The sequence below is a fragment of the Pipistrellus kuhlii genome, unplaced genomic scaffold (assembly GCF_014108245.1).
Source record: "Pipistrellus kuhlii isolate mPipKuh1 unplaced genomic scaffold, mPipKuh1.p scaffold_m20_p_7, whole genome shotgun sequence".
Taxonomy (NCBI): domain Eukaryota; kingdom Metazoa; phylum Chordata; class Mammalia; order Chiroptera; family Vespertilionidae; genus Pipistrellus; species Pipistrellus kuhlii.
Genome location: NW_023425573.1, coordinates 69,563,809 through 69,585,624, shown reverse-complemented (window position 1 = coordinate 69,585,624; position 21,816 = coordinate 69,563,809). Strand labels below are relative to the sequence as shown.

The following is a 21,816-nucleotide window of genomic DNA, read 5'->3' as shown; positions in this document are numbered from 1 at the left end:
AGAGAACTGGCTGTAGCCTATGGAGACCAGGAGGGTTTCCTGGAGGCAGTGACCCTAAGCAGAGACCTAGAATAAGAGCTGCACAACACATGGACAGTTGGGGGGAGAGGTGGATGGAGAGAGGGACAGAGGAGGAGAGAGAGCAGAGGGTAAGAACACATGGTCTAGGCAGAGTTATCTACACAGACGCCAGGAGAATGTAGAACAGAGAACAGACTGGGGGCTGCTGCCCCCTGTGCCTGGCCTGCCTCAGTCATGGCACCAAGTGCTGGTTCGGTTCTCCAAGGGTGCACAGAGGGAGCACAGGCAGGGGACAGGCCAGGAGCAGGAGCTGCTGGCACTAACTGGCCCCACTCTCCTGAAATGCCCAGTTGCCTCTGCTGCATGCCCTGGGCCTGGTGCTGCTTCACTGGGGGGCTGCCAGGTGACACTCAGCCTCGAGGGTGTGCATAACCAGCAAACACCGCCGCACTGGGAGGCCGTGCTGGGCTCCTGGGCTGATTGAATCTGGGCCCCTCATCCTACTTCACTGTGGATTCTGCTGGCTCACCAGGGGATTTATCTCTGAGGCCTTCAGTGCTAACATTCTGGGGCTTTCATTCTCTCCCATTTTCAGGGACTAAACTTGACTAGAAACTGCAGCCTATTAGCAGTAGTCAGTGTCTGGGCCACAGCTTCCCCGCCATCATGGGGGCCATGGCCCTCCTGACCACCACCCGCTCCTGGGCCGTGTCCTGCTGAGAACCAGCTATGGCTTCTGAGGATACCGAATAAGGAGACTTGACTAGCAGTAGTGTTGGAAGATGGTCAGCCCCGCACAGGTGCATACAATCAAAAGCCACGTAGAAAAATATTCATTAATGGTTCCATGAGTCATGTGCCATGCAGTCATCATGGAACAAAGGCACTAGACCATAGCGACAGCCCTGCATGCTGCTGGCTTTGCATGCACATGGCTGTCTACAGCTCCAGACAGGAGGACTGTTTTAGGTATTTATCTGTGGTTGTAGCAATTCAGTGTGTTTTGTTTGTTTGTTTGTTTGTTTTTAATATGGAAGCTTGCAGAACAGAGAGAGATGGATGATGCTGAGCAACTTGCAGGCCATTAGGAACCGGTCTCTGGCCTCCGTGTGGTGGTTGGGGCCACAGTGAGGAGAGAGTCCCTTCCTGGGCTCCATCAAACAGCTGCAGTGACGACAGGGCATCAGGCCATCCGTCTTCTCAGACAGAAGCAGCCAGCCGTGGCCTTTCCATCATTTAAAGCTGTGGCCTATGCCCTTCTCTGAAAACCCAATCTGTCAGCCCCCTGTCTTCTCCTGTAGGACGTTTCTCAGAAGGAAAGGGCACGAAGGCAGACAAGTGTCAATGAAGGTCACTAGCTGATGAGTCACTGTGAAGGTGACCAGAGGAGTCTGGGCAAGCCCTGGCAGGGCCAGAGAGCACAGGGCACTGAGATGCTCAGTGCACAGCCAATACCCACAGCCCTCACATCCTATCTGTGTGGCTTCCAAAGCTTCTTGCTTTTCTTGGGCAAACTCGGCAATGCGTGGTGACCACGTCCCAGGCAGCAACCTTTTAGCGATTAAGGAACTTGCCTGCAGCTGAGGCAGTCACCTTCTCAAAGTCATCCAAGAAAACGATGGGAAGCCAGAGGTGTGTGCTGGTAGCACAGGCAAAACTGTGTATGGCTTGGTTTGTGGTGAACTCCGGAAAAGATGGAGGGGAGGAAGGGGAATCAAAGCAGACAGAAGGGAAAGGATAGAAGCCATTGGTTTACCTACTGGAGAAACATGTAAAGGAAGGAGAAACGGGGGAAAGGGAAAAAGAAGGGAGAAGAGGGGAGCAGAGTGACAAAGGAGAGAAGGTTGGAGACAGGACTGGGGGAGGGCTGCGCTCAGGACTGAGAGGGATTGGCTGAGTGGTTGTCATGGAGAGGGACTAGCAGGAGGAGTTCTGTCTGCTCAAACTGCAGACACTCAATGTGAAGCTTCCAAAGCAAACACAGGACAGTGATGGGCTCCCAAATGCCTACAGATTAGGTCTCTACCTCAATTAATTCAGTGGTTCTCAGACTTGAGTATCAGAGTCAACCAGTGGGTGGTGAAGCCCAGGCTGCTGGGCCCCAGCCACTGATTCAGTAAGTCTGGATTGGGGCCTGATGTGCATTTCTGACAAGTTTCTAGGTGAGGCCAATGCTACTGCTACTGCCACCTCCACCCCTCACCCCCCACTACCACCACCACTTTGAGAACCACTCTCTTAGAGGTTAGAGACTAAGTCAAGGTCAGTGCTGATTTGGGGTCCTCATGTTGGATAGAGTCAATGAGTGTCATCAGTGTCTCACCTGGAGGGCAGAAGCAGATTGGAAAACACAAAAATACTGAGAAAAATGCTAAGACCTTTTATTGGATGGATTGTCTCCTCATGGCTCTTCATTCCACTCACCTCTTCCTGGCAATTGCTATTTACGTCAGTTATCAAGCAGATATTGCTCACTGTACTACATGCAAGTTAATTTATTGTCTGCAGACCCTGATAGAGTGCTCTCCAACCGCCATCCTTCCCTGTCTCTCCCCTCCTCTTTGTCCTGGCCCCACCGAGCCTTGCAGCTCTCAGAAGGTGAGCAGGCATAGCGTTCCTCCATTCCTCGCTCATGCCAAGTCTTTGTCTGGTTGCTGTTTTCCAGGCTCACTCTTTCTCTCTCTTAATTTGTCTGAGTGTTCCATCCCATGTGAAGGTCAGCTAGCCATATGCTCTGTCTAGACTGCTCTCATGACCCTTCAAAGGGTCACCAGGCTGCGGCAGCCCTGTCTCCTCTGCTTTTTATCATCAGTGCCTAGAACAGGGTTTATAATAGGTTCCAGCCCATGGAAAAGTCTTTGCTGAGTGAATAAACAGAGTCCAGAGAACTTAAATTGGGCTGTATAGTGAGCCAGTCTACCTCCTGATCACTACAGCCAGGGTTAGAGAAGTTAGAATGTTGGCGCAGGAAGAGGATGGAGAAACTATGCTAGTCACAGGAATCCTAAAGCATACTCAACAACCCCTTGGAAACCCAAGGAATGAATGATTCCGTAAAACGGACTCCAACACCAGGCGGAACAGCGGTCTCTGGCGGTGGCTTAGTGCCCTTCTGTAGACTAATCCGAGCTGGATGCTGCGGAAATGCCAGGCTGGGTGTGGGATGCTGGTGCAAGTGGGCATTCCTTTTGCTTCTTAAACATCTTCAGGATTTCTTTAAGCCACAGAAAACATCTTTGCATATGGAAAGATCAAATGTCCAGAGGTTTTTTTCTGCTTAGTGCTAGCTAAGTATTATTTTCTAGCAGATACTTATGTAAGATACATAGAAGGATGGACAGATAGATGAATGGATAGACAGATGAGTAGAATCCTTATAGGATTGGTTACCAAGTCATGATGTAGAATCATATTTTGTTTTCTAAACATTCTTCAGCTCCCTTTGATTAAACTTCAAAAAAGGGTGGGTGAGCCCAGCTGGGGTGGCTCAATGGTTGAGCATCAACCTATGGAACATGAGGTCATGGTTCTATTCCCAGTAGGAGGTGTGCAGGAGGCAGCCGATCAATGATTCTCTCTCATTGTTGATGTTCCCCCCTCTCTCTCCATCTCCCTTCCTCTTTGAAATCAATTTTTTTTAAAAGGGTCTATATGTGTTTGGGAAGAGGAGAGTACTCGTGCTCCTGAGCTTTGTCGGTGCCCCTTCTCGAGAGACACGGTTCTAAGACTGAATCTAGACAGAATATTGAGATGTGCCTACTTTCCCTGTGGTCTGAGAGGGCCCTGCCTCTCACGGCATTCCATGCTAGGCATGTCAGCACCTGGGCCTACAACTGAAAAACAACACTGCATTTAAAAGCGATGGGCTTGATTGTCAATTTAGGGCAGAATTCAGTGTTCTGAACAGTATGGCAAGATCAAAGGCATCCTGCCCCGCACCCCCACCCCTCGTCCCCGCTCCTTCCCCTGAGATCCCGAGTGAATCACTTTGCCTGGGTCCCAACTTCTGTGGGGTTCTGGGGCGGGTCTCTCTCCTGTCTCCAGCTCTCCGATGACTCTGAGAGGAGTTCTGGGGACAAACAGCTGCCTCCACTTTAAAGGTTAGAGGGGATCAAGCGGAGCCTGATCAGGTGTATGAAGGCGGGCGGGCTCTGGGGTGGCTTAGTGCCCTTCTGCAGACTAATCCGAGCTGGATGCTGCGGAAATGCCAGGCTGGGTGCGGGATGCTGCTGCACGTGGGCATCCTTCTGTCTCTTAAACATCTTCACACTGCAGAGAGCAAGCCTAATGGGCCTTGTTATTTTCGTGTAGTGATCAAAGAAGAAAACTGGAAGTATCTAATGTGTGTGTGGGGGGGGGAGGGAGGAGAGATAAAATCTGAAGGTATTTCTTAAGCCAGAACACAAGACAGTCTGGAGTACAATGCAGATCTATCCATAATTCAGTTAAAACTGTTTACCTACGATACTTTCCATGACTCGGTTCAGTCCACTGATCTCCATTCAAGTTCACACTCAAGTTATTTAACTGCGGACTGCACGCTACACCACACACAGAGCAAAGCGTTATAGATTTTTCCAAGTGTAATATGCACGTCCAAATTGATTGGAGCCAAATGTAAAGTTAGTCAAATCTTTAATATGCTCTATTAAGGCGTGACTAACACTTTAAAGTAGAGGTGTCGAACTCAATCAGAGAAGGGGCCAAAATCTAAAATCCAGCCTAAATCGCGGGCCAAATGGTTTACTGAACAGTCATAAACTGTCATTGTGATGGAAACGCAGCGGAGTGCAGTGATGACAGCGCGGTGCGGGCCACATTGCAAGGCCTGGCGGGACGGATTTGGCCCGCGGGCCTTGTGTTTGACACATGTGCTTTAAAGCTTTGTCTTCGCTGCAGAGTAGCTGGGACTGGTGCTGACCCGGTTGCAAACAGCCATAATAAAACCACCTTTGGGTGTGATGTTTATTCTCAACGACGTGTCATGTGAAATAATGAACTTTTCCAAATGTAAAAGTGAGCCATCACCCAGCCTTATAAAATGACAAACTTTACAAGGATGCTGGCTTGGTCCCCTTGCCCCAGGAGAGGCTAACCTCTGGGACATCGCCACGGGCACACACCTCTCATCTGTTGTTGGCTGTACCCATAGCCCAAAGCTCCATTTTCCCAGAACAGAATTCTCTCTCACAGGGGGAAAGGCACCGCCACTTTCCCCACCTCTCGTGAGGTAGAGGAAGTGTATCCCAACATCCTCGCCAGGGATTTGGCACAACCGGTTCCAGAGTGAGTGGGCCAGGTTTAGAAAGAGCAATGCAAAACAGAGTGCTTTCATCATTCTCTAGGCTCTAGGTAAGTTGTAGCCCCTTATATGAAACGCTTTATGTGAAAGGATGGATAAAATGTGACTACACCATGGCTGAGGGTCAACCTTGGTTGCATGGTCAGACCCGAGGATGATAAATTCAGGCCATGGGTGTCCTTGGTGTGACAGGACTGTCTGGGTATGTGGCCTGGAAGGGAGCAGGTGGGGAAATGGGAATAGAAGGAAATAGGGAGCCCTGCTATGGGGGGGGGGGGGGGGGGAGCGCTACAAAAGCTATTTAAGCCATGCTGTAGCCACCAGCCACCTCTTGCTGGTCCTAAATGAAATATGCTATAAGCATAGAGCCATACTGGCTCTCAAAGACTTAGTATGGAGAAAGAAAAACAAAAAACAAAAAAAAGTAAAACATCTCATATATAACATTAGCTTGAATACACATTGAAAATACACACGGAATGAAAATATTTGGGCTGTATTGGGTTACAGAGGCTGTTATGAGATTGATTTCCCCGGTCTCTTTTTGGTTTTTAATGTGGCTACTTGGAATTTTAAAATCGCATTAGGTTACATTATATTTCCGGTGGACAGTGCCGCTATATAGCCACTTTGCATGGTAGAATTAGGGCTCTGCCCTGCTTCCTTGTGTTGACTATTTTTCAAACTGGAAACATGAGAAACAGGCAATATTATGTCCTTGAGGAAAAAGTACTTATCTTGGATTTTGAAGTTCGGCAAGCATGTGTCCTAGTTTATATAGCACATGGGCAGGTAAGGTGAAGATAACAATTTTATCAGAAGTGAGGCATGCATAGGAAATTAGCAGAGGATGCTTAGTGCAGAGCCTGACACAGGGAAAACCCACTGAAATTGGCATTATTCTTGGTTATAGCTCAAGACCTGCTGGATGCCTAATCTTGAATCCGGGTCCATGTCTAACTCAGCTCCTTGGTTCTTGCTGTCCATTTGGTGTCACATCTACTGACTCCCACAGCCAGGAAGCCGAGATTTCCCTTCTTTTCCTCCTCACTGAAGCACCTTGGGCCTGGCTCCCTATGTTCTGCTACTTTTCCAGACTAAGGTATTTCTCACCTATTTCAGCTCATTTTGATTTCAGAACCAGAGTTCTCTCTCCTGGCTACAACTATATACCAGGCCACAACTCTTTGTTAACCCCTACTCCCTGCCTCATACCGGGTGCTGAGGTCTTGTTTTTTCTGCCTCTGTTTCATTCGATGGGAAAATCAATCAATGCATTTGGTGCCAGGCGAAGGTAGGAAGGTAACAGATCAGGGTCATGCAAATAAGAGATGAATGGGACAGGAGCAGGGAGAGCAGAAGAGAACACTTGGATGTCTTCTCCCCACCCACCCACAGCATGCCTTCTTCCTCACTTTCTTCCACCGGCTTTAAAACTGCGCTATGTTCAAGCTGTGGAAAGTACAAGGCAGTTCTCAGATTCTTACCGCCTCCTACCGTGTGTAGCACAGCACTGATCTAACCCTGTGCTCCATTCCCATCAGATGAAGATAGCTGTACTTGTTCTCAGAAAGTCAGCGGCGGGGAAGACATAACTTCCCTAGGTGTGCTGAGGCCTAGCTCCTGAGCAGTTAATGAGGTGATCCTTTCAGTCAGAGCTGTGTGAGATCAAAACAAGGAGAAATGACTTAAGAGCACAGATGGAATGACTTAAGCACAGGGGGCTGGGAATGCCCGTATGCCCGTGCTTCAGAAAACTGTGTAAAAAAGCCCCCAATTTCCTCCCAAAGTTGTTGGTTTTTTTTTTTAATCAGAAAAATGTTGATTTGTGTTCCCATCCAGCTGCTGTAAGTAGGTGATTCAGAATACACCCTTGACTTAAAATGATCTCTTTTGCCTTTTTATCATATCGCTATGTGACTTTGCCTGCTTTATTTTTAGATTTACTGAGTGTTTTCAAGGTAGCAAATTCAAAGTAAGGAAATAAGCAAATTGGGTTGTATTTCAAGCTTGGGCTGAGATTTGACTGGAGAAACCCTTGGAAATTAACAGGGAGCAGAGTTCCTACAGCTCTCTTTGCTAACAGCTGCCATTCATGGAGGGTTATGGGGGGTGGGGGGGACTGAGTTATTTCAGTGCCAGAGAATACACCTACGGCCAGTCTGCCACCAGGTAAGGGATGCTCAGGCGAGAGCGTGCAGGAGGGCCCGCCCTGGATGGGTAAACATGGCGTTTTCCCTGGAGCATTAATTAGTGAAATATTTACCGTTGATCAGAGGCAGGAAGGGACCATGGCCAATAATCACTTTCCTGTGGTTTCCTAGAATATCGGAGGGTTTGTAAAATGTAAATTTCCCTTATTATATTATTCAAATTTAGGAGCGGGATGAAGCGTTTCTGGAGATCGGAAACACAGCTTTAGCATATCAGCTCTGCTCACTTACCTTCTGGTCCCTTGCCCACCCTCCCACCTCACCCTGCTGCTGCTTTCTGATCTGACATCTGTGTTTCGTTTTTGTTTTTTTTTGGGGGGGGGGACTGTAGAATAAATGCTCATGAATATCATGAATGCTGTGATATTAGTTGATTGTGGCCTAACTGCATCTTTCTCTGTCAGAGGCCACAGAAATAGCGATGACTGTGTAAGTTGGAAGGCAGACATGTGGGCAGCCAGACCTATGTCCAGGCCGTCAGCTTCTCCTCAGTGCCACACGGCAATGAGCACCTACTGAAGGACTGTGTAGGAAGTTTTTCTATTAGTTTCCATTGTGTTGGATAATTGTGCTTTTAAAAAACATTTAAAAAGAAGCAATTGCTGTTGCAGATCTGAGCGTTATAATTATAGGTGTGCAAACCTCATAAATGTCTGTAAAAAATTCGCAGTGACAGGCTCGTCTTGATGTTGCTTCCCTAAAAACTGAATGTGAGATCAGTGTCACTAAAATAGGCTTCTTTGTTACCATTTCCATTGGTCTTCTTTAAAATGCAAATATTTCATCAGACGTGGCTATGCTGTATACATCGATTAAAAAAAAAGACATAACTAGATTAACGGACTGCATAAAATGCTTTCTGGACACACAAACCACTTTTAAATGAACAGGCATTCACAGGTACCAATAAACTGTCTAAAGCATTTAATGGTCTTGAACACAGTCAACTCCCCCAGCATTGAGAGGAGGGGACATTTTTTGCGGAAGCTGTCAAACACAACATTGAAAAACGGGGTACCCGTTTTTTGGCCATTGAGCACAGAAGGGAGGGGCAAAAATTGGTGGTTTTGCTGTTCTCATGCTGTGTGTTTTGTTTCTTTTCTCTCTCCCCCCACCACCACCCACCTGCTCAGGGCTGATCGTGTTGACCTTGGCCATCTGCTGGATGCCCAACCAGATCCGGAGAATCATGGCCGCGTCCCGGCCCAAGCACGACTGGACGCGCGCCTACTTCCAGGCGTACATGACCCTGCTGCCCTTCTCGGACACCTTCTTCTACCTGAGCTCCGTCATCAACCCGCTGCTCTACAACGTGTCCTCGCGCCAGTTCCGCGCCGTCTTCTGGCAGGTGCTGCGCTGCCGCCTGACGCTGCTGCACGCCAACCAGGAGCGGCGCCTGCGGGGCCTGGCCGCCTCCGCCTCGGCTTCCCCGGGGGACAGCGCCCGCTCCCGCCGCCCGCTGCTCCGCCTGGCCTCCCGCCGCAGCTCCTCCTCCTCCACCAGGACGTCCCCCAAGGTTTTCCTGAGCACCTTCCAGAGCGAGGCCGGAGCTGGAGCCAAGCCCCAGCCATCGAGTCCCGAGTCCCCGGAGCCCGGGTCGGAGACGGCCCCGGCCAGCGCTGCCGCAGAGAACGGTGTTCAGGAGCACGAAGTGTGATGGTCACCTTGGAGAGCCTGGGGTGCTAGCCTGCCCTGCGGGTGACAGCCACATCTCCCGCACTCGGCTGTGACACCACACCTGCTCCCGCACCACCAGGCACAGGAGCCAGAGCCAGGGGCCTCGGGCAGGCAGATGTCCACTTCGGTCTCCACCTCTGCAGCCTTGTCGCTGGTTACAGACGGGGACTGTGCCATCCCCTCCCTTCTCCTAAGCACACGCTGAAGATTCAGTCCGGCTGGATTGATTCAGAGCTTACAAGAATGTTTCACACGGAGCTCTTCCATTAGTTGCAAAGGGACGAAAAGAACAAAAACGAAGGCTCCCTACCCAGAATCAAAGCATGCCCGGAGAGCTCATGGACCGGGGAGCGAGCTGGAGCCAAGGAGGATGCAGGCGGGCAGGCGTCTCCCTCAGCAGTGCGCCAGGAGGAGGCCGGCTGTGAGGAGCAGGAGGGTGGCGGGCAGCCCTGGCCGGAGGGCGGGGGCCAAGCTGCTCCTCTTCTTGGGCCGCGGCCCGTTGCACAGGGGGGTGTTACAGCAGCTGATGCACACCGAGTTCAGTTTCCCGGGGGAGCAGAAGGACTGGTACCCGGCCGAGGCGATGAGGCAGGCTGCGGAGGAGGCACACGACTTGCGGTACATGATCCCTGCAACAGGCCCAAAGGAGCGGCGTTAACCTGTGCTGGACAACACCCCGTTCCCCGTGTGTCCTTCCGCCCCCTCCCGGCCCAGAGCCTGGGTGGGGCAGGAGGTGCTTTGAGTTGTGTTGCTGAGACCTCCCCAATACGGGAGGTGCGCCGGGAAGAAGGCAGTCCCATTGCACCTCTTTGGACAGAATGGTTCCAAAAGCGATCTGAGGTGCAGGGCCACTGAATAAAGAGCTGTCAAACCAAAGCCCACTTTTTTTTTAAAGTCTGAATTCATACCATGTACTAGACACAGAGCGTTTTACCTTGTTGCTGTTTAAACTGTTTCATGCTAGAGGGCCACCGGCTGTTTATCTAGATCTCACTTCTGTTATCACTGCAGACACCGAGAGATGGCTCTCCACTGTGTGTTTATTAAGTCATGGAGTGTTCTCAATAAAGACCAGGTCCCCATGGAAATAGGTCAGATCCCTAGTGAAGGGGCCCTGTGTGCAGAACAGCCTTGTTCTCAGGGAAGAGACTTGCCCTTAGAACACATGGCCATTTGGCCAGTGAGCATCTCACAGCTAGCACTTACACTCCCCGTGTGGGCACATGTGAGGAGGACAGGTGTCATATCCACATTGCAGCAGAGCATTCAGAGTAGGGTGTCTTGGACCATCCTATCGATTCTGATGCTAACAGCAGAGCTTATGTAAGTGCTTTCCTGCACACCAGGCACTCTTCAGACGGCTGTGGTGTCCTAGGGATCAGCGATCGGCAAACTTATTAGTCAACAGAGGCAAATGTCAACAGTACAACGATAGAAATTTCTTTCGAGAGCCAAATTTTTTAAACTTCTTCTAACGCCACTTCAAAATAGACTTGCCCAGACCGTGGTATTTTGTGGAAGAGCCACACTCAAGGGGCCAAAGAGCCGCATGTGGCTCACGAGCCAGTTTGCCGACCGCTGCCCTAGATCCTTCATTACTAGGATTTGAAGAGGCCCTCATGGTCACCCCCAGTTTACAGATGGGGCACCTAAGGCAAGAGAGGTTTAGCTAACTGGCCCAGTCACACTACTGAAATGTGTTTGAACCCGGCATTCTGCCTCTATGCCACATGTGTCAAACACAAGGCCCGAGGGCCAAATCCGTCCCGCCAGGCCTTGCAATGTGGCCCGCACCGCGCTGTCATCACTGCACTCCGCTGCGTTTCCATCACAGTGACAGTTTATGACTGTTCGGTAAACCATTCGGCCCGCGATTTAGGCTGGATTTTAGATTTTGGCCCCTTCTCTGATTGAGTTCGACACCCCTACTCTATGCCATCAAGTCTATATTACTGTATAGCAAAGCAGAGAGCCAATAAACCACGGAGTGGTTTTGTTTTCTTTGGGGTGGGGACTTGACTCTGAAGATAGCTTTTGGGGTTTGTGTGGCTCGTTAGTATCATTATGTTTTTTATTGAGACATAATTGACACAATGATTCTTTCTGGCCAGATAACTGGTAATGCTAAAGTTGGTCCTGAAAGTGAACGGCTTTGCCTCGTCGCTGCCCTGCACAGCAGCGGATACATTCTGGCAGTGGCCAGGGAGCTCCTGACTCCCCGTAGGGGTGTGTTTGCAGGCCTTGCTTTGGTTTGAGGCTCCCCTTTCCCCTTGAGAATGGCTGCGTTAGGTGCAGGAGAAATGGTCAAGACCAACTGCCCAAAACTTCCAAGAAGGAGGTAAAGAGGTGCCTTTGATTTTATATTAAAACGTAGTTTTGTCATATTTTTCTATATGCACCTGTAAGGATTGGTGTTCTAACACCATTAGAAAAGCCTGGAAGTAGCTGCTCTGGTGAGATAACGCCCGTGGACAAAGGATACGTGTGGGGGCAGGGGAAGGGAAGAGGCACTGTTTCACTTCTACGGAACCTGCTATATAATCTCTACATTTTTTATCCATTGCCCATGGTAGGGAATTACGTTTTGCTCACTATCTTTTCTATTCTTAACTATTAAAATCACTATTATTTGTCAGTTCAACTTTAGAAAGCTTTTTCCTTTAAGTAAATATTAAAAATTCAAAAGTATTTATTGACTTTATTTTCCACCGTGAAAAACATTCAGGCATTCAGGTAAGGTGACCGCCACTTCCAATCCAGGTTCTCCTCAGAGGGAAGCGCTCCCATCGGTTTCAGATGCTTCCTTCTAGGCCTGCTCCTGCCATTTACATAGACGCCCGTGGAGAAACAGTGTGTGTGCGCACACATGCGTTTGTTAACAGCATCACCTCTATATGCTGTTCTATAATTTGCATCTTAACTTAGTGACATGGCTGAGGACTTATTTTTAAGCCTAACTCTGCAGGGCTCGGCATCGGCGATGAGGTAGGCTAGTTATATAATGCATGAGGGGAGTCTCGAATTTTGCAGCTGCCACCAGCGGGTCCCTCCAGGTTTCTTGGCTCTGGTGGCCATTGGGGCTTAACACTGTGGCCCCACAGGGCTGTGCATTTTCAAAGCCACTTGAGAGTCTGGCTCCCAATTCGTCTGAAACTAGGTGCTGACTGAGCTCCTCTTTGGGACGCTGGCTGGTTGTGGCACACCTAAACCACTGGGAGCCTTTACAAATAGGTGCTTGGGCAGTCACAAGGTGTGAGAGACCATCAAGAGACAGGGCAGGTTTGAGTGATTAGGTTCATCTCTTACACAAGGCCAACCATTCGAGACTGGAAGAGGGGCTTTCTGATCTAATCCCTATAAATTAGCACAGAAAGTCAAGAAATAAAAGAAGGTAAAACTTCAGAAAATAAAACCTTAGTGAGATGAAGATAAATCATCACCAAGAAAAAATGAGGAAACAAAATCAGAAATGAAAGAAGTGACCTAAAACAGATGCCACAGAAATACAAAGCATCATAAAAGGCTACTATAAACAATTATACACCAATAATTGTACAAACTAGAAGAAATGAAAGAATTCCTATAAACATAACCTGCCAAAACTGATTCATGAAGAAATAAAAAATCTAATCAGACTATTGCTAGTAAGGAGATAGATTCAATAGTGAAAAATCCCCAAAGAACAAAAATACAAAATCAGACAGCTTCACAGGTGAATTTTACCTAACATTTAAAGAAAAATTAGTACCAGTCCTTCCCAAACTCTCCCCAAAAAATAGAAGAGGAGGGAACACTTCCAAACTCATTTTATGTGGCCAGCATTACCCTGATATCAAAACCAGGCAAACACACCACAAGAAAAGAAAATTACAGGCCATGTCCCTGATTAAAACAGCTGTAAAAATACTCAACTATTAGCAAAGAAAATCCTACTATACATTAAAAGAATTAATAAATCATGATCATATGAGATTTATTCCAGGGGTGTAAGGCTTAACACACACAAATCCATCAAGGTAATACACCACATTAACCAGATCAAAGATAAAAATCACCTAATCTCAACAGATACAGAAAAAAACATGATAAAATTTAACATCCATTTATGATAAAAACTCATAACCAAGTGGATTTAGAGGAAATGTACCTTAACATAATATCATATCCAACAAATCTACAACTAACATCATATTCAACCTCTAAAAGCTGAAAGCTTTCCTTCTAAAATCAGAAACAAGGCAAGAATGTTCACACTAGCCACTTTATTCAACAAAGCAATTACCCAAGAAAAGAAATAAAAGGCAACCAAATGGGAAAGGAAGAAGCAAAAATGTCACTATTTGCAGATGATGTATTATATATATTAAAATCCTAAAGACTCCACAAACGAAGAACTAAATCAATTCAGTAAAGTTGCAGGATACAAAAATCAATATACAACAATCTGTTACATTTCTATACACTAAAATGAACTATCAGAAACAGAAATTAAGAAGACAATTCCACTTACAATTGCATCTAAAAGAATAAAGTACCTTGAATAAATTTAACCAAAAAGGTGAAAGACCTGTACACTGACAACTATGAGACAGTAATGAAAGAAATTAAAGATGATGCAAAGAAAATGAAAAGGTATTCAATTTATCTTTATGGACTGGAAGAATGAATACTGTAAAAATGTCCATACTACACAAAGTAATGTAAAGGTTCAATGCAATCCTTATTAAAATTCCAATAAAATTTTTCAAAGAAATAGAACAAACAATCCTAAAATCTGTATGGAACCACAAAAGACCCTAAATAGCTAAAGCAATCTTGATAAAGATAAACAAAGCTGGAAATCACTTCCTGATTTCAAACTACATTACAAAGCTATAGTAATTGAAACAGTATAATATTGGTATAAAAACTGACAGATCAATGGAATAAAATGGGTACCCAGAAAAAACAACAAGAACAAAAACACAGCATAATCCACTGACAACAACAAAAACACCCTATGTTTAATTAATTTATAACTAAGTAGTCAATAATACACAATTGGTAAGGATAGTCTCTCTAATAAATGGTAATGGGAAAACTGGTTGGCCACATTAAAAAAAGGAAACTGGACACTATCATATACCCTACACAAAAATTTACTCAAAAAGGATTGAATGCTTGAACATAAGACTTAAAGCCATAAAACTCCTTAAAGTAAACACAGGCAGCTAGCTCCCTGACATTGATCTTAGCAATGAATTTTTTTTTTTATCTGACACCCAAAGTAAAGGCAATGGAAGTGAAATATAAACAAATAGGACTACATCAAATTAAAAAATTTTCCATAGCAAAGGAAGCCATCAACAAAATAAAAGGCAACCTACTGAATTTGAGAAAATATTTGCAAATTATATACCTCCTAAGGGGTTACTACCCAAAAGTATATAAAGAACTCATATCACTCAATAGCAACAACAACAACAATAAAAAGAATCAACCAAACAAAAAAATGAAATTAAAAAATAGGCAGAAGATCTGAATAGACATTTAAAAAAAAAAAAAAAGACATACAATGGCCAAAAGGTACACGAAAAAATGCTCAACATCATAAATCATCAGGAAAATGCAAATCAAAACCACAGTGAGATATCACCTCACATTTTTTAAAATGGCTGTTATCAAAAAGATAAAAATATAAGTGTTGGTGAGAATTTGGAGAAAATAGAACCCTTGAGTACTGTTAGTAGGAATGTAAACTGGTACAGTCATGATAGAAAACAGAATGGAAATTCCTGAGAATGTTGCAAATAGAACTACCATGCCATCCAGCAAATTCAACTTGTGGATATTTATCCAAAGAAAACAAAAAAACATTAATTTGAAAAGATATGTGCACCCCTTATGTTTATTATAGCATTACTAATGGCCTGGTACACAAAATTCATGCACATTAAAAGGGAATTAATTAGAGGAAATATTTTAATATTGCTATTTGCCCTTCCTCTATAATAGAAGTGTCTGGCCGGCCCCACCCCCATTGGGCAACACCAAGACCTGGCCAGCCCCACCCTCATCAAGCCCTGCCAGGCCGGGGACACAGCCTCATGTTCTCATGTTCTGGCATTGAGTCTCGGGGGGGCGGGAGGGTGGCCTCAGTTCCCCTGGCACTGGCACCAGGGTGGGAGATATGGCCTCAGGTTCCCCAGCCCCTGCACCGAGACAGGGGACATGCGCTGGGGGGTGTTGCCTCAGGGTGGGGCGCAGCCTCAGGTCCCTGCTGATTGGTCCTTAAGGCATAATGGTGTCATGACCATTTGCATATTAGCCTTTTATTATAATGATGATTTGTAATAGCTAAGCTATGGAAACAACCTAACTGTCCATAGATTGCTGCATGGATAAAGAAGATATAATAAACCACTATAAAACCATAAAAAAGAATAAAATACTGCCATTTGTGACAACGTGGATGGACTTGAAGGGCAATGTGCTTAGAGAAATAACCTGGACAAAGACAAATGCCATATTATATCATGTATATGTGGAATCTAAAACAACCCCAGCTCATAGATACAGAGAACACACTGGTAGTCACCAGAGGTAGAGAATGGGGGGATGGGGGTGATTGGAATGGGTGAAGGGGGTCCAAAACTATAAGCTTGCACTTACAAAATAACTAAATCATTTATCCTTTCTAATAAGATAGCAATATGCAAATTAACAATCACTCCACTATACCCACCAGCCAATCAGAGCAAGTATGCAAATTAACCCCAACGTGGATGGCTGTGGCCACAGAGAGCAGAAGGGAGACTGGAATTTCCCTTGCAATGGAGGAAGCCAAGCTTTCCACACACCCTGGAAGGGACAAAGTTTCAATTATAGGAGGTAAATAAATTCCAACAAAAATGACGGCAGCCACGGAGCTGGAAGAACAGGAGGCTAGGGTTACCCCTGGTGATGGAGGAAGCCAAGCTTCTGCAGCCCTGGCCTGCCTAGGCCTCCACTCCAGGCTAAAAGTTTCAATTATAGAACATACATAAATTCCAGATACCAGGGCCTCTGCTTGGGTCGCTAGGGGGCATGGCTGGCCTGCAAACCACCACAGGTCCCTCACCCAGGCCTCCCCACACCCTAGGGTAGGGATGTCGAACTCAATCAGAAAAGGGGCCAAAATCTAAAATCCAGCCTAAATCGCGGGCCAAATGGTTTACTGAACAGTCATAAACTGTCATTGTGATGGAAACGCAGCGGAGTGCAGTGATGACAGCGCGGTGCGGGCCACATTGCAAGGCCTGGCGGGACGGATTTGGCCCTCGGGCCTTGTGTTTGACACATGTGCCCTAGGGGAACCCCCACCCTGATCTGGGACACCCTTCAGGGCAAACCAGCCAGCCCCCACCCATGTTCCAGGTCTCTATACTATCTAATAAAAGAGTAATATGTAGATTGACCATCACTTCAACACACAAGATGTCTGCCCCATGTAGTCAAAAATCCTGCCACCATTTGGACACAAGATGGCCACCACACAATGGCCAGCAGGGGAGGGCAGTTGGGAGGCACCAGGTCTGCAAGTGAGGGCAGTTGAGAGAGGCCAGGCCTGCAAGGGAGGGCAGTTGGGGGGATCAACCTTGCAAGGGGGGGCAGTTAGGGGTGACAAGGCCAGCAGAGGAGGGAATTTGGGGGTAAACAGGTTGGCAGGGTAGCAATTAGACATCAACCAGGCTGGCATGGGAGTGGTTTGGGGGTGATCAGGCTGGCAGGCAAAAGCAGTTAGGGGCAATCAGGAAAGTAGGCAGGTGAGCAGTTGGGAGCCAGCAGTCCTGGATTGTGAAAGGGATCCCAGATTGGAGAGGGTGTAGGCTGGGCTGAGGGACACCCTCCCCCTCCCACCCTGTGCACAAATTTTGTACACTGGGATATATATACATATATATATATATATATATACACACACACACACACACACACACATATACATACAGCCTAAGCAACTGTTGGACCATTGGACCATTCAACTGGTAACTATAATACACACTGACCACCAGAGGACAGATGCCCAATGCACAGGCATAGAAACATGGAACAGACTGATGAATCTCATAAGGAAGGGGGGTAGGGGGTAGGGAGGTCGGGAAGAGATTAACCAAAGATCTTATAGGCATTCTAAGGCCTAGGGTCCCTTGTCCTGTCTTGTGGGGATTAGGCCAAAACCTGCAGTCCACCATCCCCTGTGAGAGGGTGAAGGGCAGGCAAAGGGTCCCCACTGGTGCACAAATCCATGCACTGGGCCTCTAGTATATATATAAAAGCCCAAGCGACTGGTCAACTGAATTGACCAGTCACTATGACACGCGCTGACCACCAGGGAGCAGATGCTCAATGCAGGAGCTGACCTTGGTGGTCAGTGTACTCCAACAGGGGGAGCACCACTCAGCTGACTGACAGGCACCAGACACCGGGCTTATGGCTGGCGAGTGCTGCTGCAGCGGTGCCCATAGCAGAGCAGCAGTGAGCCTACCGAGTGGTCACAGTGGCAGGTGCAGCAGGGCCAGGATGAGCAGGAGTGGCACAGCACCCAGTCTGGGTTTGGGCTCTTCCCAGCCACCTGCCGCTTTGCGCACTGCTACATCCCTTGGGAGATGTTGGACTGCTGGTTTTGGCTGATCCCTGCAGGCCATGCAGAGGGACCCCATATGTACACGAATCTGTGCACCAGGCTTCTAGTAGAGAGAGAATGTACAGCACAGAGACTAGTTAATATTGTATTGCATATCTGAAAGTTTCCTAAGAGATAAAATCATACAAATCCTCATCACAAGAAAAAAATTGAAGCTATGGATGGTGATGGCTGTTAACTTATGTAGATGGATAGATTTATTACGGTGATCATTTCACACTATATACAAATATCAAATATAAAAATGTTCTAAAAATGTTCACTTATTTAATCATTGTAATAACTCTAGCAATAATGGCCCAATGGTAAAACTGAGGCAGAGAGAGGTTAAGTGATTTGCTTAGGGGCCATACAGGTAATTATATGTAGAGCCAGGATTTGAAATCAGGAATCCTGGCTTTAGAATAGCTGCTTTTAAGGACTCTGCTCCACTGCCTACCATGGTATAATATGCTTCTGTTGGGAAAAACATGGCAAAAATTACCTGCATATATATACATTCTGTATGCCCACTCATGAATATTTCTGGAAGTGTACACAAGAAAGGTACACTACTGGTTATCTCTGGGTAGGCATACTGGGTGGCCACAGGATAGGGTATGATGGAAAACTGTAGACCTATTTGAAATCAGAACAATGCAAATGAACATTTTTGACCTTATACAATAAACAGTGCTCCCACTATTTATGATCCGAGCCTTTTCTTTCCCAGGCTGGCTGTCATTCCTAGCTGTGTCCACCAGGGGGCTCTGGGGAATGAACACACCCTCCAGAAGAGAGAGCTAGAGTTGCCTCAAAGCCAAAATCTCAGGGTCACATGGCAGGGGCATTTGTGTCTGTCTGTCTGTATATTTTTCTTCTAACTTAGCCCCATGAGCTCAGATCTGGGCCCAGGAGAGGAGGAGCTGAGGTGAATCAGAAGGAGCCCCGCTGATGGAACATAAATTGGCCTAAGAGCAATTTGGAAGGATCGCTGATAATTAACAAATCCAACAGTTCCTCGTCTTGGCATTTACCCTTCAAAACAAACTCTAGCACTTGACAGGAAAATTACATTTATACTATGGGGTGTTAGACGGCAGTTGAAAGTGCAGAGTTGTATATTGATTTGTCTCAATTTAGTGATTATTGAATTATTCCTATAATGATGTGGTTCTCAATGCAGACAGGCCTCGGGTTACATTAGACTCCACATACTTCGTTTTGTGGTTAAGTCACCATCTCCCATTTATTTATATTAAAAAAATAGTTTCGTCATTTTGACATATTTACATAGGTGCTTTATGTTTTTTATTAGTTATTTACCACAAGTAAAGGTCAGGAATTGTTATCTTTCTTTTAAAATTTTTTGACTGTTTCACTTTATTTCTGCTGTGTATGTGCTTCATGTGAGTGACGTAGGTGCTTATGTAGGTGGGTTCTGACTTACGGCGAAAACCGAGTTATGTGGCGCCGTAGGAACTGATCTCCGACATAACCCTAGGACCTAGTGTAATTGGAAAAACAAATTTTCAACTGTTCTACAAATATACCATTTATAAAAGAAAAAACACAGAGCAATACAATGTGTGCATTGCAGTATGTCTGCAGGTAGGTAGGTGTGTGTGTGTGTGTGTACACATCTCTAAGTAAAATAGGAGAGAGGGGTCCAGAAGGCTTACCTCTGAGCAGTGGTAGTCCCTTAGGGCTGGGCCCCACTCAGAAAGCACTTTATTTGTGGCATCAAAATGATTTACAGTGAGGATGCATTCATGGATTGCATCTGTGATGACTAACTAAGAGAAATAAAAAGTATACAGGGAACCCCGGGCGTTAGAATAGATGGTAGCCATGGGGACCACTCACTGCAGCCAGAATACGGCCCAGCTCCATGCAGCAGAGACTTTCCGGAACCTCAGGTGGGCTTGGAGGAGGGCACCTGGGTCTGCCTGACTTCAGCAGCTCTGCCGTGGGCAGGAAGCGGTACCTGGGTTGCACCGCTGAGGATTGGGTTTTCCTGCAGCTTTAAGGCTATCCTGGGCCTCTCAGAAGCTGCCATTGCGAAGAGCCGTGTCCAAGAGCCAGAGTGAGAGGCTTCCCAATAGTTGAGGATGCCCCTCCCCTGCTTGACTTTAATCACTTCTAACACACAGGATTTTACTACTGGGGCTTTATTAATGGAATGCATCTCCAGCAATGAGAACTGTGCCTGGCATACAATCAGGGCTCAATAAATAGTTAGTGGATGGATGGATGGATGGATGGATGGGAAAAGACAGAAAGACGTGCCATTTGAAGGAAATTCTGAAGTCCCATGATAGTGAGTGCTTTCCTACTAGTTGCAACTGAGATTTTACTCCCAGGCTGGCGGGGCCTGGGTAGCAAGGTTTCATGAAGCTAAGACACACCCCCAGTCTTTGGCTGATACAGGCAGGGCTGGGAGAGGCTGTGCTCAGTAACAGGGGTTCAGACCCAGAGCCAGCAGGCTAGGCAGGTTGAGGAAGGGCTGCCTGTCTGCATAGCCGGGCTAATCCCTGCTTGGGCCAGCCGCAGCCTCTCCACCCGCAGGGCACAGAGACATGGCCTGCAGTGCCAAGCCATTTCATGAGACCAGAGTGTGCCTGTGGGACACATACCCTCTGTCACATTATCTTGCCCGGCTGGCATAGCTCAGGGGTTGAGCATCGAATTATGAACCAGGAGGTCACGGTTTGATTTCCCATCAGGCAAGTGCCCAGTTGCAAGCTCAATCCCAGTAGGGGGTGCAGGAGGCAGCCAATCAATGATTCTCTCTCATCATTGATGTTTTTCTCTGTCTCTTCCTCTCCAAAAAAAAAGTATGTGTGTGTGTGTGTGTGTAGTGTGTGTGTGTGAGTGTGTATGACACCTGGCATCTAAAACTTTAGTCCTCTTTAAGTCTGCAGAGAGGGGTGGCCTCTGGGTTCTTGGCTTTGAATGGGTGCCTATGCTCACTTAAAGCACACCACAGATTGCCGCTATCAATCTGCCTCATCTGGAGTGTGACCGATGGGCACGCTGAGGAATAAAGGAAAGGGCACAAGAAATACAGGTTACTTCAGGGGAGCCCATTCCACTGCAGTGGCCGTGCCTCTCCTCGGGATCTGGACATTCCACTCGGATGGAAATGTACCTCCAAGAAGGATGCTGAGAACATAAGACATGGGTGTAAGGAAAAAGGAATTAGCCCGGCCAGCGTGGCTCAGTGATTGAGCATCAACCCATGAACAGGAGGTCATGGTTCCATTCCCCGACAGGCCACATGTCTGGGTTGCAGATTCAATCCCTAGTTGGGGGCATATAGGAGCAGCTGATCCACAATTCTCTCTCATCATTAATGTTTCTCTCTCTCCCTCTCTGAAATCAATAAAAATATATTTAAAAAGAAAAACGAATTAGGTCCTTTGTACCCTACACACTAGAATTAAGTCTATATTTGGATTGCAATGCATCCAAATACATGGTACAAACGCATTTCTGTTCCATTGTGTGGGTCCTGCTTGTTTTATAGACATTAGAAATAATCCTTTCGAGTCAAAGGAACTGTGTGTAAGGCATTCGGAAAAGCACCTGGCACAAACTAGGTTCTATGTAAGTGTTTGCTACTGTGCTTATCATCATCACCGCTAACATCATCAGTACCACCATCATCACCCTCACCTTCTTCATCGTCGTCGTCATCACCATCCTCACCCTCACCTTCATCATCACGATCGCCATCAGCTGACCTTGAGGTAATTTGTGATTCACATGTTTAATTCACATAAGCAGCTACTTGCTGAGTTTATGTGCCTCATGGTGCATCGCTTAGAGAGGAGAGGGACTTCAATCCTCACTGATGATCTGCTCTGACATTTTAAATGACTGGCTCTTCTTTCTCCCATGGCTGCCCACACTCTATCCCAGTTCCTCCTGGATCACACGAGCCACATTTTAGCAGA

General features: G+C 46.7%; 2 protein-coding genes across 3 annotated transcripts in view; one reads left to right on the top strand and one right to left on the bottom strand.

Moving 5' to 3' along the window:
• GPR39 (G protein-coupled receptor 39) overlaps positions 1–10,293 on the top strand; it is a 181,891-nt gene extending 171,598 nt beyond the window's left edge. The window contains exon 2 of the mRNA XM_036420922.2: positions 8,670–10,293. Coding sequence (XP_036276815.1) covers positions 8,670–9,193 — 524 coding nt within the window. The 3' untranslated portion in view covers positions 9,194–10,293. The remainder of the gene's footprint in view (positions 1–8,669) is intronic.
• Positions 9,607–21,816, bottom strand: part of LYPD1 (LY6/PLAUR domain containing 1) — a 34,596-nt gene continuing 22,386 nt past the window's right edge. For both annotated transcript variants that reach the window (XM_036420925.2, XM_036420924.2), the window contains one exon: positions 9,607–9,842. In XM_036420925.2, the coding sequence (XP_036276818.1) occupies positions 9,607–9,842 (236 nt within the window). The remainder of the gene's footprint in view (positions 9,843–21,816) is intronic.